This window comes from Phoca vitulina, unplaced genomic scaffold (genome assembly GCF_004348235.1).
Source record: "Phoca vitulina isolate PV1807 unplaced genomic scaffold, GSC_HSeal_1.0 scaffold4, whole genome shotgun sequence".
Classification (NCBI taxonomy): Eukaryota; Metazoa; Chordata; class Mammalia; order Carnivora; family Phocidae; genus Phoca; species Phoca vitulina.
The window spans coordinates 45876420-45892402 of record NW_022589707.1 but is presented as its reverse complement, the minus strand read 5'-3'; the positions used below and the strand labels follow the sequence as shown (position 1 = coordinate 45892402).

General features: G+C 40.6%; 1 protein-coding gene across 1 annotated transcript in view; it reads right to left on the bottom strand.

Annotated features, from left to right (window-relative positions):
* CDCA7L (cell division cycle associated 7 like) overlaps positions 1-15983 on the bottom strand; it is a 42826-nt gene that overhangs the window by 13646 nt on the left and 13197 nt on the right. The window contains exon 2 of the mRNA XM_032401961.1: positions 232-372. Within this exon, the coding sequence (XP_032257852.1) occupies positions 232-372 (141 nt within the window). The remainder of the gene's footprint in view (positions 1-231; positions 373-15983) is intronic.

Genomic DNA, 15983 nt, shown 5'->3' with positions numbered 1-15983 from the left:
GCCCCATTTAAAATATATATATATATATCATACACAGAAAGGGCTTAAACAGTCAAAGTGATCTAGGTACTCTTACTGGTTCTTGAAACATGAAGGCAAAACACTTATAAAATATATGCTCGACAGTTAAGCGCTATCACCAATCTCAGACCAAATTCAAATAAAAGAATATCCGAACCAAGATCCAGGCTTCCAGAAGACCGTGCCTTCCATGAAAGGAAGCATCCGTACCTGTTTCCCTGACTCCAGTGAGTCGAAACTATCACAGCTCTCCTCTGATGAGAGGGTTTCCATGGGAACATCATCTCGGAAACCGACAAACTCTTCATCATCACTGGGGGCGTTAAAGATGTCAGCCACTTCTTTAGGGATCTGTTTTGGATTCAAAAAAGAAGGATCAAACCAGGGGCTGTTATCATCACTTAGGGAAATTTTCTAGAGAGCAGGAGGAATTAGCATCTCCTAGCTCTATCGATCTGCCGAGGTCGCCCTGAAGAGTCCAGTAACCCCAGAGCAAAACGTGCTTCAGCTGATTCCTCACGGCAACAAATGAAGGTGGGGGAGGGAAAGACAAGACAGTTTTCAAACTCTAGAGATATATCCTATCTTACAAACAATATCAAGGCCATACCTAGACAGAAGCCATGTGTGATCTCTTCACAAAAAATAAACAGTCTTCAGTTTCTGACAAACCAATGATCTATTTTTCTCCTACAGTGGATTTGTCTTTAAATTGTCATCTATGTTAAAATAAGGTATTACTAAGCTCCCTCTTTTCTTCCTTTCCACCTATAGCTCTTTAATTTTTCTGTTCGTTGTCATCTGCTGATTCAGACATGGAAATTCACACAATGAAATAAGTAGCTTTTTTGTTCCTTGTCTATATTCTCAATCGAGTAGTTTCAGAATTCCAGGAGAATTTAAACACATATATTATAGGCAGGTATTCCGAGAATGTTGTCAGCACACTTCATCTAACAAGTATGTATCTGTTCAGAGTTCATTTTCATATACTGACTACCTATTTGTTCCCAACTCTTCATTTTGAAAAAGTTCAAACCCAGAGTAAGGTGAAAGAATGGTACAAACATCTATATATTCTTCAAGGGGAGCCCCCATGTGTCACCACATTTGCTTTCTGTCTCTTTCAACAAACATCTAGTGGAACCATAGGCATTGTTAGTATTTCAGTTTCTGACCTAGAGAAACAGTCACTTGGTATGAGTCAACTTAATCCATGTGTATTTTTTTTTTTAAAGATTTTATTTATTTGAGAGAGAGAGAGCACAAGCAGGGGGAGGGGCAAAGGGGAGAGGTAGAAGCAGACTCCCCGCTGAGCAGGGAGCCCCATGCTGGGCTCGATCCAAGGACCCTGAGGATCATGACCTGAGCCGAAGGCAGCACTTAACCAACTGAGCCACCCAGGCGCCCCAACCTGTGTATATTTAAAGTAAACGGCAGACATCATACTAATTCACCCTAAAATACCTTAGCACACATCTCCTGAAAATAAAAAGTCTCCTAGAGCCATAAAACTACAATCATATCTAAAATAATTAACAATTCAATAGTATCATTTACTACAAGTTCATATTTAAATGTCTGCAACTGTCCCCAAAATGTCTTTAATAACTTTTGGGGGACAAAGGGGATCCATTCAAGCAAAGATCATGCATTATATATTTTTTTTAATGACACTATTTTTTGTTGCTTTTCATAACACTGACATCATTTAAATAGCCCAAGACAACAGCCTTATCAAATGTCATACATTCTGAACTTATCTGATTGGTTCCTGATACATTTAAGTGAAATATTTTTGGCAACAATTCTATACAGATGACATGCACTTCTCAATGCAATGCATAAAGAGGCATAAAATATCAGATTATCCCCTATTAGTGTTTTTTTACATAATTATGTAATTTTTCAAACAATCCTACATAGGACAGTATAATGAACACACACACGGACTTCGGAGCACTTCTGTGCCCATGGCTAATCTTGTTCCGTCTGTATCCCGACCCAACTGCCCTCCTTCCAAATTATTTTGAAGCAAATGAAGATACAGTATCATTTCACCCTGTATCATCAGCAAATACACAGTCTACTTGTATCATGATTTGAATAAGATCCATATGTTGGTCAATAGGTCTCTAAAGTCTTTTTTCATATGCCCTCTTTTTCCTTTGACAAAACGATAACTACTTCATAGGTAGTACTACATTCTTAGAAAGCAAATGTCTCGCTGTCACTGGTTTTTAGTGGTGATGCTCTCTGATCAACAAGTTAAGGTGGGATGTGTCATATTTCTCCTTAGCAAAAATACCTTTTCCCCTTTGTATTTAGTAAGAAGTATGTAGGGTGATATTTGACATTCTATGACTATCCTTCCCCCTGATCGATAACAATTCACTCAGTGGTTTTGGCCTCCATTGACAGCTCTTACCTGAATCAATGATTACACATTAGAGGTTGCAAATGGTCATTTTCAAATTCTATCCATTCTACATATATTTGCTGGCATTCTTCTATAACACAATATTCTCTCTCTCTTGCTGTCTCTCCCTTTCTCTGCATCTCTCGCTCCCATGTAGATTCACGGAATTTTTTTTATTCCACATGCTATAATCCATTACTGTCACCATTTTTTCTGATGCTCAAATTGTCCTAAATTTGGCCACTGGGAGCTCCTTCAAGCCAGTTTCTGTGTCCTTTTGACACAACCCTAACAGTCTTTGGGCACCTCTTTGCTTCCTGGCACAAGTGTACCAAGTGTACCAAGCTAGCCTTATACTTCACCTGCCCCAGCCCTTGGATCAGCCACTTCCCCAAGGTGCACAGGCATTCAGAAATCAGATGTGATATGACCTCACTGATATGAGGAATTCTTAATCTCAGGAAACAAACTGAGGGTTGCTGGAGTGCGGGTTGGGGTGGGAGGGATGGGATGGCTGGGTGATAGACACTGGGGAGGGTATGTGCTATGGTGAGTGCTGTGAATTGTGCAAGACTGTTGAATCACAGATCTGTACCTCTGAAACAAATAATACATTATATGTTAAGAAAAAAAAAAAGAAGATAGCAGGAGGGGAAGAATGAAGGGGGAGAAATCGGAGGGGGAGACGAACCATGAGAGACGATGGACTCTGAAAAACAAACTGAGGGTTCTAGAGGGGAGGGGGATGGGGGGATGGGTTAGCCTGATGATGGGTATTAAAGAGGGCACATTCTGCATGGAGCACTGGGTGTTATGCACAAACAATGAATCATGGAACACTACATCAAAAACTAATGATGTAATGTATGATGATTAACGAAACAATAAAAAAATTTTTTTAAAAAATCAGATGTGAGGACTCGGTATGCTCCTTGCTAGTTAAGTATCATTACTTCTCGGCTCTTTGGACAGAGTAAGTATCTTTTAAATGTCTTAAATCACACATTCACGGTGACACCTTGAATTCAAATCCAAAACGGCAGGATTCTTCCTCACCTCCCTCAATCCCACATTATTTCCCTTCCCCCTACAATGAAAGCTCCAACTCTCAGTATTTCTCATACACTTACCCATTTGCTTTATCTACAATACATACAAAACAGTTTCAAACTTATACCACCAACACCACTACCAACAATAGCCATCAACATCAAGTATAAGATTTCTTTGTAGTTCTTTCTATCCTTGGGATATAGTCCCACTATTTCCTAGATCTTTGCCCTGAGATAACCTGACAATCACTATTCGTGGGGATGCAAAGGTACTTTATACTTCACATTTCATCACATGAATATTAAAGAGATGCCTTCAAGGGTTGAGATTTTAATATAATTTTTACTGCTACACTTTTTTTTTTTTTTTTTAGAGAGAGGAAGGGGAGGGGTAGAGGGAGAGAGAGAATCTTAAGCAGGCTCGATCTCACGACCCTGAGAACATGACCTGAGCCGAAACGAAGAGTTGAACGGTGAACTGACTGAGCCACCCAGGCGCCTCGACTGCAAGAAGACATTTTTATGTGAAACTGGCATTTAGAATTATTACCACAGTAACTCTATCCTTGTAGAACCCTCGGGGTTCCCTAGACCACACCGTGTGGGCACTAGCACACACAGTAACGTTTAAGTTACTTTAATTCTTTGAATTTTTTTCTGTGCATTGAATTAATTTTACAGTTAGGTTCATTTAAGAAATCACTAATCTCTTAATATTATTTTTATCATGATTTTAATGCTTCTTGTTTAAAAAATGATTAGAAAGTCAATGGTTCAATCAAAGGAAGTCTAACATTTGGTTTACAGAGAACACAAATCCAGAAATTGAATATGCCAAGTTTAATGGTGTCAGAGGGTTAACACACTTTCCCACCATCTAACGAAATCACCCCTTGGGACTAAGGGGCAGACACGGAAGTAGAGTTCCAGTAACAGTAACAACACCAACAACAAAAAAAACCCATCCCATTTATGCTGAGAAGCTCCTAACAAAGCCTGAAACAAACAGTTCTTGGGAGAAAAATGAAACTTTTCATAAGGAGGTAAATTTAAACAGTATTTGGCACCTCTTACCTTTTCAAAGATACTTTTTAGTTGTTTCGTCATGAAACCAACACACCCAGATAACACTGGTAACAAGAGAAACACAGATGATACTTATCACAGTGTAAGTGTGTTACACTGTACATAACAGCCCCCGAGGTCCGTCCCTGCCGGGCAGTGAGAGACACGGGCCGGGACTGGCTTCCGTCGTCGCCTTTTTGACCTAGCCCCATTCCACGAGCCAGAAAGCTCCACTGGCCCAGAAGCTTGTTTTACCCTAAAGAGGTTAAAGGAGGAGCAGCACGCCCTGTCCTGATTTAACGGAAGCACCTGGAAGGAATGGAGGCTGGTCATGTGAAGGAACTACTTCCAGCGGCATCTGCATCAGCCTGGGTACGGCTGCAGCGAAGCCTGTGTCGTCCCCCCGACACCCCCCAATCCTCCCTACTCATCTAGGACTTCTGCGTCTGCTCCCGAGTCTGCTCCACAGGTACCACGAGGGGGGCTGGAATTACCAATTAGGAACAAAAGGCAAGAACACACTCTGAAAAAAGCAAAAACCAGTACGCATCCTCAGGGCATGCAGGGCTGGGTTTCTGGCTGCCTAACTTCACAAGGCGTTAAGAGAAGAGTTTCAGTCACAAGCTTCAAGATTTAGCAAAAATCTCCATAAGATATTCAAGTGTCTTCATTGCAAGACACTGTTTAACAGAGTTGACAAAGAAATCAGGATTTCTATGCAAGGCACCTGCTAAAAGATTCATGGGAACACCCTTCTAATGTGTGAGCAGTTCAGCAATATCATAATACATTAGGCCCAAGGAGTTGTCATTTCCCTGTTCAGATCACCAGGGATTCACTGGATAGCCACACCGTGTAGACAGAGAGTGCAACAGACTTTTTTCTCCGAAGCCCATGCTCCGTTTGATTGCAACCCCAATCATGACACTCACAAAATACTACTACTACTACTACTACTACTAATAATAATAATTAAAGTAACTGAAAAGAAAATATTAAAAACTGCCAACCAGTACATCTACATATAGTAGTCAAACTTGCACATTAAGATAACTGCAATCTAGCTAACCAAAAAGAAATCAAGACAATTCCCTTCTGAAAGTGAAAAGATTAATGATTCATAATTTTTTGAAGTACATATATTTATTCTATTCCTTTCCTATACACTCGCCACATCTGTCCCCTCAGTCCTTGCTGGGATAACAATGTATCGCTAAGAGTCAAGTGGGGGCTGGGAGCCAAATCCCCTACAAGGGCACAGGAACGAGGATGGAGTTCCCAGCACCTAACACGGGGCCTGGCCTAAAGCAGGTTATCAATAATCCATGCTGAAGGTATCGACATGCATCTGCCCTTGTCATCCGTTTCCTAGGGAAGGTGCACAGGGTGAAAAGGTGCACTCTATGCCATTCCTATACAAGAGGAATTACAGATTTTCACCCAGACCATCTACGTACAAAGTAGTCCCATTCACAGCTCCTCCTTCGGAAAGGACTGCAGATCACGTGCAAGCCCGAAACATGACCTCAGAGCTCATCGCAAACAAAGATGCAGGCTCAGCAGTTCTGGGGGCTGAACAGGACGGTGGTAAGGCAGCAGCTCAGGGTAAGACACCATGGGCCGAGGTTCATTGGGGAGCTCCAGACACAGGTCCAGAAGGCGCGGCCACTCTCCAGGGCAGCAGACCACTGCCATGCAGAAACGGGGGTCCCGTGTGCTCCACCTGCAGCCCCCCGTCCTCCCCCCCAGGGAAGCCAGGAATCCTGGTCTTGCTGAGAAATCTCCCAGTCGTGTAACATCAGCCTCTAAGGTAAGAAGCAAACGTCCCCAGGCTGGACCTCACACTTGTTCAGGGAAAGAGCTCAGCAGCGCTCGTGGTGCTTCATAGAACACCAAGGACATTTTAAATGCAAACTTTCAAATATTACCAACAGTCTATCTACTAGCGTCTGGTACGAATAGCAGTGGACACTGGAGTGCTAAGATAACGAAGTAAAAAGAAAAACTTCACATTAAAAAGAGCATGGCCACCCTCTTCCCCTTCAACAAGGTAGCTGAGCGGTGGGGTGGTGGCGGCAGCCATGCGGACACAGCGAGGCAGATCCCTGTGATGACCCTGACGGGTGAGACCAGCACCCCGAGGCCGAGCCCAGGGACACCGCTGAGAACGTCAGAGCCAAGATCCAAGACAGGGAGGGCACCCGCGTGACCAGCAGTGTCCAATTTCAGCAGCTGAACAGCTGCAGGACGCCCGCACTCTCTCAGCTCACAGTATCCAGGAAGAGCGCGCCCTGCGCTCGGCATCCCTGAGCCTCCCTCGGCCAGCTGGCCCAGAAACCAACGGCCACAGATGACCCGCCGCCGAGTGCTCTGCTCGCCTGCACCCCTGCAGGAAGTGCACCACGCCAACAACTGCGCCCCGAGAAGGTCACACGAGGCCCCACCACTGGCTCCCACTTTGCCCCAAGGCCCTGGCACCTCAATCGAGTCTCCCTTTCACCGACTGGAGCAGAAAAATTAACTAATTAAAAAACTGCCCTTCCCTTGTTCACAACAGCACAATTTCCAACAGCCACAAAGGGGAAGCCACCCAAGTGTCCATCAGTGGAAGAACGGACAAAATTCAGAGACACGTATGATGACGTATTATTCAGCCTTAGGAAGGAAATTCTAAAACTATCGAATCCTGATACTAGTATGTTACAGGTCAATTATACCTCCACAAAATTAACACAAACGAAAGAACTAGTCTGAAACAGTCTGTCGGGTGGGGCGGGGGAGAGCCTGAGATTGCACAGTTGTAGGAGTTCCCTGGTGACACAGAGAACACTCGCTCACACAGAGCACAGAGGTGCGGGCCCATTTTCTGTTCCTGTCCCGTGGGGTGTGCCCTTTCCTACACGATGCCAGCTATCCACGGGCCTATCTTAACCTCCTAAACGGACAGTTAACTCTCATAGCAGACTCTTGAGCTCTCTGCCATCTTTCTCACCATACCACCCCCTCCAGCACCAAGAACAGTGTCTTGTGTACTTAGAGATATTTAATTAATATCTGATTAACTGATGAGCAGCGTCAACTAATTCAAAAAGAAAAGGTAGGAAATCCTGTCACATGCCATAACGTGAATGAATCTTGAGGACGTTATGCTAGATAAAATAAGCCAGTCACAAAAAGACAAATACTATGATTCCACTCATATGAGATATCTCATGTGAGCAGTCGAAGTCACAGACACAGGAAGTAGAAGGGAGGCTGCCAGGGCTGGGGGAGGGGAGTGGTTGTTTAATGGGTAGAGTTTCAGTTTTACAAAATGAAAACCTTCTGGAGATTGCTTGCCCAACAATTTACGGTTGACAACAATTTAAATGTGTTCAACGCTACTTATTAAAAGGATAAATTTTATATTATGTGTACCTTACACAATTTTTTAAAATTCAGCAATAAAAGACCAACTTTAGAAGATAATTTGGGGTGCCTGGGTGGCTCAGTCCTTAAGCGTCTGCCTTCAGCTCAGGTCATGGTCCCAGGGTCCTGGGATCGAGCCCTGCATCGGGTTCCCTGCTCAGCAGGAGGCCTGCTTCTCCCTCTCCCACCCCCCCTGCTTGTGTTCCCTCTCTTACTGTCTCTCTGTGTTAAATAAATAAATAAAATCAAAAAAAAAAAAAAAAAAGAATTTAAAACTGCAGGGAAAATCATCCTTTAAATTTTTTATTAAATTCAAGTTAGTTAACACAGTGTATTATTAGCTTCAGGGGTAGAATTCAGTGATTCATCAATTGTATATGATACCCAGTGCTCATTACATCAAGGGCCCTCCTTAATGTCCATCACCCTAACAGTTATCCCATTCCCCCACCCACCTCCCCTCCAGCAACCCTCAGTTTGTTCTCTAGAGTTAAGTGTCTCTTATGGTTTGCCTCCCTCTCTGTTTTTGTCTTATTTTTCCTTCCCCTCCCCTACGTTCATCGGTTTTGTTTCTTAAATTCCACGTATGAGTGAAATCATACAGTATTTGTCTTTCTCTGATGGCCTTATTTCGCTTAGCATAATACCCTCTAGTTCCATCCACGTCGTTGCAAATGACAAGACTTCATTCTTTTTGATGGTTGAGTAATATTCCATTGTATGTATATAACACATCTTTATCCATTCATCTGTTGATGGACTTCTGGGCTCTTTCCATATTTTGGCTGTTGTGGACATTGCTGCTATAAACAAATGGGATTTATTCCTGGGATACAGGTGGTTCAACATCCGCAAATCAATCAATGTGATACACTACATTAATAAAAGAAAAGGACAAGAACCATATGATCCTCTCAAAAGATGCAGAAAAAGCATCTGACCAAGTACAGCATCCTTTCCTGATTAAAATTCTTCACAGTGTAGGGATAAAGGGAACATATCTCAGTATCATAAAAGCCATCTATGAAAAGCCCATAGCAAATATCATACTCAATGGGGAAAAACTGAGAGCTTTCCCCCTAAGGTCAGGAACACGGCAGGGATGTCCACTCTCACCACTGCTGTTCAACACAGTACTGAAAGTCCTAGCCTCAGCAGTCAGACAACAAAAAGAAATGAAAGGCATCCAAATTGGCAAAAAAGAAGTCAAACTTTCACTCTTCGCAGATGACATGATACTCTATGTGGAAAACCCAAAAGACTCCACCAAAAAATTGCTAGAACTCATACAGGAATTCAGCAAAGTTGCAGGATATAAAGTCAACGCACAGAAGTCTGCTGCATTTATATACACTAACAAAGAAAATCTTTCCTCCTTAAATGAACGCAATCTGTTCCCAAACTCCCAGAGCAAGTCTAGACCTCCATCCACTTCTTGTGCTACCAGCACTTGAGGGGCATGTGGTTTAAGAACCCAACGTTTCACCCTAAGGCAGGTTCAGAAACATCAGCTCCTGAGTCCAGGCTTCAGATTTCATGCCTGGCAGCACCACACCCTGAACCCAAGTACCTGGGCTCCAAAACCCAGAAGTTAACTGCAAGTCTGGGAGACAGAGCCATCTGCAGAACTGCACTTGGTTTAAAATCTGGCTTTGTTCTCTCCCAACTAAGCTATACTAATAAAAATCAATCCTGCCAAATTGCTGCTTGCTTCGTATTTAGCAGGTGCCCTTTCAGCATTTCTTGAGGAACACAAAGCAATGCTCTGGAGCTCTCCGTATCTCTTTAACCACCTCAGCCTAACCCTCAACTAAAATTCAATTAAAAAAAGAAAACTAGTAAGCCATAAAAAGATGCCTCAAACCACCAGCTGCTTTTCAATCAAGTATTCACCCTTGAAAACAAATGAGCCTATCATTAATCTAAAATTTTGTACTTTTAAAATTAAGTATAATTTTTTAATTAAGGCTTTTCTAGATCTCAATGATATATAAATATATTCTTCCTAGATTAAGAAATACCACCTCCTAGCTGGAAGGCACATATTTATCATCTACTAGTTTCTGAAGGAAAGAAACAGATTCTTCTTTAAGGCCAACTGATTCCAGAGCTGATTTTGATAAAGCTTCAGGAAATGTTTCTTATTCCAGGAACACTGCATATATTTCACCTGGAAACAAATTCCATTTGTAGCCCTAAGGAAGAGCACAAAAGAAATCTATGCATACTACTGCATTTTCCTTATTAAGTGTTTTCAAAGCAATTTTGATAGCAAGGAAAGCAGAATTTGCAGCGTGTACTACCTTGCATCTGCGAAAGAACCTTTTACACAGAGATAAGCATTCCTTCAACCCTCCACAAATAGGGTTGTTTTGCATCATTTTCTATCACAAACACTGTCATTTCTTTAAATCTCTTATGATTAAATTGGTCGATCCCTAAGATACATACAATACCTTACACCATTTACAAAAACTAACTCAAAATAGAGAAGACCTAAATATAAAACCTAAAACTCTAAAACTTCTAGAAAAGAACAGGAGAAAATCTTTGTGACCTTAGCCTAGAATTCTTTGATACAACACCAGAAGCAGAATACAGATTTTAAAAGTTCATATATCAGACAATCGAAATTAAAAGCTTCTGCTCTTCAAAAAACACTTTAAATAGATGACAAGAAAAACCAACTGGGAGAAAATACCTACAAACCATATGCCTGATAAAGGACCTATACCCAAAATATATAAAGAACCCTCAAAACTCAATAAGAAAAGAATCCAATTTAAACATGGGCAAAAGATGTGAGCAGACACTTTGCCAAAGATACAGGGTGGCAGATAAGCACATGAAAAATGTCTGACATCCACAGCCATTAGGGAAATGCAAATTAAAACTAGAATGAGACTCGATTATCTTCCTACTAGAATGGCTTAAGAAAATAGGACAATACCAAGTGCTGACTGACAAGGATTTGGAGTAACTGGCACTCTCCTAAACGACTGGTGGAAACGCAAAATGGTAGGACGACTTTGGAAAACAATTTGGCAGCTTCTCATCAAGTTAAACATACTCTTACCACACGATCCAGCAATCCTGTTCTGAGGTGTTTACCCAAATGAAACAAAAACTTAGGTTCACAACAAACTTGTCATCAGCAATTTTATTTCCAAACCCAGAAACAATCCAAATCAGTAAGGGAATGGATAAACAGAACGGGGGACATCCATACCATGGACTAATGCTACCAATAAAAAAGAATAAATTACTGATAGACACAATTACACAGATAAATCTCAAATGCATTAGGCCTAGTGAAAAAGGCTACATACTGTCTGATTCCACTTACCAGACATGTTGGAAGAGGCAAAACTAGAGAAGCAGAACACACATCAACGGTTGCCTGACACGAGAGGTCAGAGGGAATTTTTGAGCAGTGATAAAATCAATGGTGATAGTGATTACACAAAAAGCTCATAGGACTGAAAACTAAAAAGGATGAAATTTACTGTATATAAATTAAGCCTTAGTCAAAAAGAAAGAAAAAAAAATGATGCAGCAACAGTGGGACATACAGATTGCCTAGAAATGGATCCTAGCACATATCATTAAAATTTGATAGGAAAAACACCACAAATCAATGGGAAAGAGATGTCAGTAAGTCAATAAAGGATGTTGGCAAAAGTGCCTATTTGAGGTGAATTCAACAGTCCATTTTGCTTCTCTCCAATACTACCTACGAATCAGAAGATCAAAGAGTTAAAATTAGGTAAACAAACCACAGAGGAGAATATAATTTATGTGAATATGCAGCTGGCCCGTGAATGAGGAAGACTTCAAGCCCCCACATAAAGGAGATCAAAATGGAAAAGTGTAGTATCATGGACCACTTAACAGTTCTAATCGCCTTCAAAGAAAACAAATTCAGGGGAAAAAAAAAAAACTTGGGAGAAAACATCTGCCACAAATAGATAAATTATTGTTACTGAAAAGCTCTTAAAAAATGAAATGTTCCAAGAGTCACACAGATAAAATAAGTAAACCAAAGAAAACTCACTATAAAGGGAACATAAAGTCTTCAACCACCCTAAGTAATGAAAGCAAGAGAAATTAAGACGAGTTCCCTTCTCAGCTAGCAACTTAGCCATGCTCTCTGTCCCTTAAAGGCATACTCGAGGATGGGGTAGATGTGACAAGACAAGCACCCTGATACAGAACTGGTGGGCGGACAAGAGGGCCTGAGGTTTCAAAACACCAACGTGGTCATGTACATCTAAAGCAGGGTAGTTAGTTTTTTAAAAGTATACGCAGTGAGATTTGAAAACCTCCAGAAAATATGGTTCAACTCAGTGATGGAGCATATGAACTATTTATTTATAGCTAAGAGGATCATAAGTCAAGGATGACCAGAGTGTGACAAGATCTCATCCATCAGTTGGAGCACTTCCTCTCAAAAAGGAGCAAACCTTAGCCTACTTCCTCAAGGGCACACAGCTTGTCATACCCCTACAAATGACATTCCAGGCAAATGCTATTTTTCAATAAAATAACTACCTACTAATTAGTATTTAGTGTTTAATTCAATCAAAAAGCCTAAACTTGATAGGAGGCCAAAAGCATGAGCAACAAAAGAAAAAAACTGATTCAACTAGACCTCATCAAAACTGAAAACATCTTTTCATCAAAGGACATTATCAAGAAAGTGAAAGGCAAGCGCCTGGGTGGCTCAGTTGGTTAAGTGACTGCCTTCGGCTCAGGTCATGATCCTGGAGTCCCGGGATCGAGTTCCACATCGGGCTCTCTGCTCAGGCAGGGAGTCTGCTTCTCCCTCTGACCCTCCCCCCTTTCATGCTCTATCTCATTCTCTCTCTCAAATAAATAAATAAAATCTTTAAAAAAAAAAAGTGAAAGGCAACCCATGGAATGGGAGAAAGAGCTGCGAAACATGTAAGTGGTAAGGACCCAGCATTCAGAATATATAAAGATCTCCTACGATGCAACAACAAACACCATCCAATCAAAAAATGCATGAAGGACTTGATATATATTTCTCCCCCCAAAAAAATATATATATACAAATGAAAAACAAATGAAAAGATGTTCAACATCATTAGTCATTAGGGAAACGCGAATCAAAAATACAAGATACCACTTCACATCCTCTAGAGTCCAGAAATCATAAGGAAAAAGTGTTGGAGAAGATATAGTGAAGCCAGAACACTTATATATAGCTAGTGGGAATGTAATGGTTCAGCCACTATGGAAAACAGTTTGAGGATTCTTCAAAAAGTCAAACACAGAATTCCTATCTGACCCAGCGCTTTCATTCTTAGGTATGTAATTAAAAGAACTGCAAACAGATGTCTCCGATACATGTACATGCATGTTAATAGCAGGACTACTTACAACAGCCAAAAGGTCCATCACAAATGAATAGATAAGAAATTGTAGTATATACAATATACAGCAGGCTATTATTCAGCTATAAAAAGGATGAAGTACCGATCCATGCTACGACGTAGGTCAACCTGCAAAATGTTATACTAAGTAATGAGAAGCCAGACTCAAAAGGTCCCATAAATTGTTCACTTTAAAATGGTTAATTTGATGTTTTGTGAAATTCACCTAATTTTTTTAAAAAACCTAAACTCATCATAAGAATTGAAAAACTTATCATCCTACTATTCAAATTTGCCTATAATTATGTACAAGTAGGCAAGTGGTTTATAAACACTGCAAACTGTATGCAGAATGCAGCTCCTTACAACACTGACTGCGACACTCTAACCAACCGGGGACTGCCTGAAGGGACTGGTCCCTCTCTCACCTAACTCAGTCTCCTGCAAGGAAGAGCACCAGCCATTGCTCATGAAAATTGCAAAGGACTACAGACCTACAAATGGCTGAGATGAAGAGTTTATGCAGAAGAAATACAAAAGAGCACCCAAAGCCCCAAGGGAAAGCTTGGGTAAGACTCCTTGGGAAACCAAGGCATTGCAAAGCAGCTGTGTACATCGGGGAATTGGGAAAGCCTCACACGGGGCTGGGCCAGGCCAGACACATGCTCAGCAAAGATCTGACAAGACTTTAAGCTTACAGGGTCAGAGCATGCCCAACTAATCAATGAATGACTTCCCTGGCACAGAGCCAGTCTGCAAAGACTAGAAGAGGTGGCTGTTTCCTCAAACACCCACTTTTCAACAGAAGATCAAAGACATACAAAGAAATAGAAAAAACTGGTCCATTCAAAGGAACAAAACAAACTGATAGAGACTGTCCCTGAGATAGCACAGACTGTGGACTTACTAGACAAAAGACAACTGCCTTAAGTATGCTCAAAGAACAAAAGGAAAACACAAAAAAACTAGAATAAATTGGGAAAATGATAAACAGTTAATCCTTAAACACCATGGGTTGGGGCACTGACCCCCCCCCCCATACAGCTGAAAATCCACACGCAACTTTTGACTCCCCAAAAACTTAACTAACAGCCTACTGTTGACTGGAAGCCTTACCAATAACACAGTCCATTAACAGGTTTGATATATGTATTGTACATTATATCCTTACAATAAACTAAGCTAGCGAAAACAAAATATTAAGAAAATCGTAAGGACAATATATTTACAGTACTGGACCATAAAAAACAAAATCCATGTATAGTAGACCCACACAGTTCCAATCTGTGTTATTCAGGGTCAACTGTATAAGCAAAATGATATCAACAAGAAGAAATTATAAGAAGGAACAAGAATTCTGGAGGTGAAAAAATACAATACCCAAAAATTGAAAATTTTATTAGAGAAGTTCAAAATCAAATTGAGGAGGCAGAAAAGAGAATCAGACTATTTGACAAAATAACGACCGAAAACTTCCCAAGTTTGACGGAAGACTTGAAGCTCAATAAACCCCAAGTAGGATAAACCCAAGAGACCTACACTGAGCCACATTTTAATCAAACCAGTGAAAGACAAAGAGAATACTGAAAGCAGCCAGAAAAAAAAGCAACTCATCACACACAAGAAATCCTCAAAAGGATTATCAGCTGATTGCTCAGAAGAAACCTTGGAGGCCAGAAAGCAGTGGAATGATATATTTAAAGCACTGAAAGAAAAAAACTGTCAACCAAGAACTCTAAATCTGGCAAAACTGTCCTTCAAAAATGAGGGAGAAAGTAAGACATTACCAGATAAACAAAAGCTGAGAGAGTTCATTAGCAGCAGACCTGCCTAACAAGAAATCCTAAAGGGAGTTCTTCAAGAGGAAATGAAAGGGCACTAGAGAATAACTCAAAGACATATGAAATATAAAGTTTTTAAGTAAAATATAAATACTGGTATTAATGTAAATTCAGTCTATAATTTCACTTTTTTGTTTTCTCCAATATAAAAATGCACCTATGATTCTATATTTTGTGGTGCACAACACATAAAGATAGAATTGGTAACACTGATAACAAAAGGAGGGGAAGAGCTGTATAGCAGTAGAGTTTTTGTATGCCACTGACAAATTGGTATTATTCAAATTAGATTATTTCAATCATAGAATGTTATATGTAACCCCCATGCTAACCACAGAGGAAAAAATCTATAGAATACATAGAAAAGGAAATGAAAGTATCAAAACATGCCATTTATCAACAAAACACAAAGGTAGGCAGTAATGGAGGAAACGAGGGTCAAAAAAGCTTTTAAGAAGAATACAGAAAACAAAACAAGATGGCAAAAGTCCTTTCCTAACAGTAACCACTTTAAATGCCAATAGATTAGACTCTGCAATCAAAAGACCCAGATGGGCAGAAAGAATTTTAAAAAATGGGACCCAACTATACACTGTCTACAGAAGACTCACTTCATACCTAAAAAAGACATTGAGGCTGAAAAGTGAAAGGACGGAAAAGATATGCAAATGAAAACAGTAATCCAAAGAGAGCTGTAATGACTATACTAACATCAGACAGAGTAGACGTTAAGTCAAAAAATATTACAAGGACATTGCATATGGATAAAAGGGTCAATTCA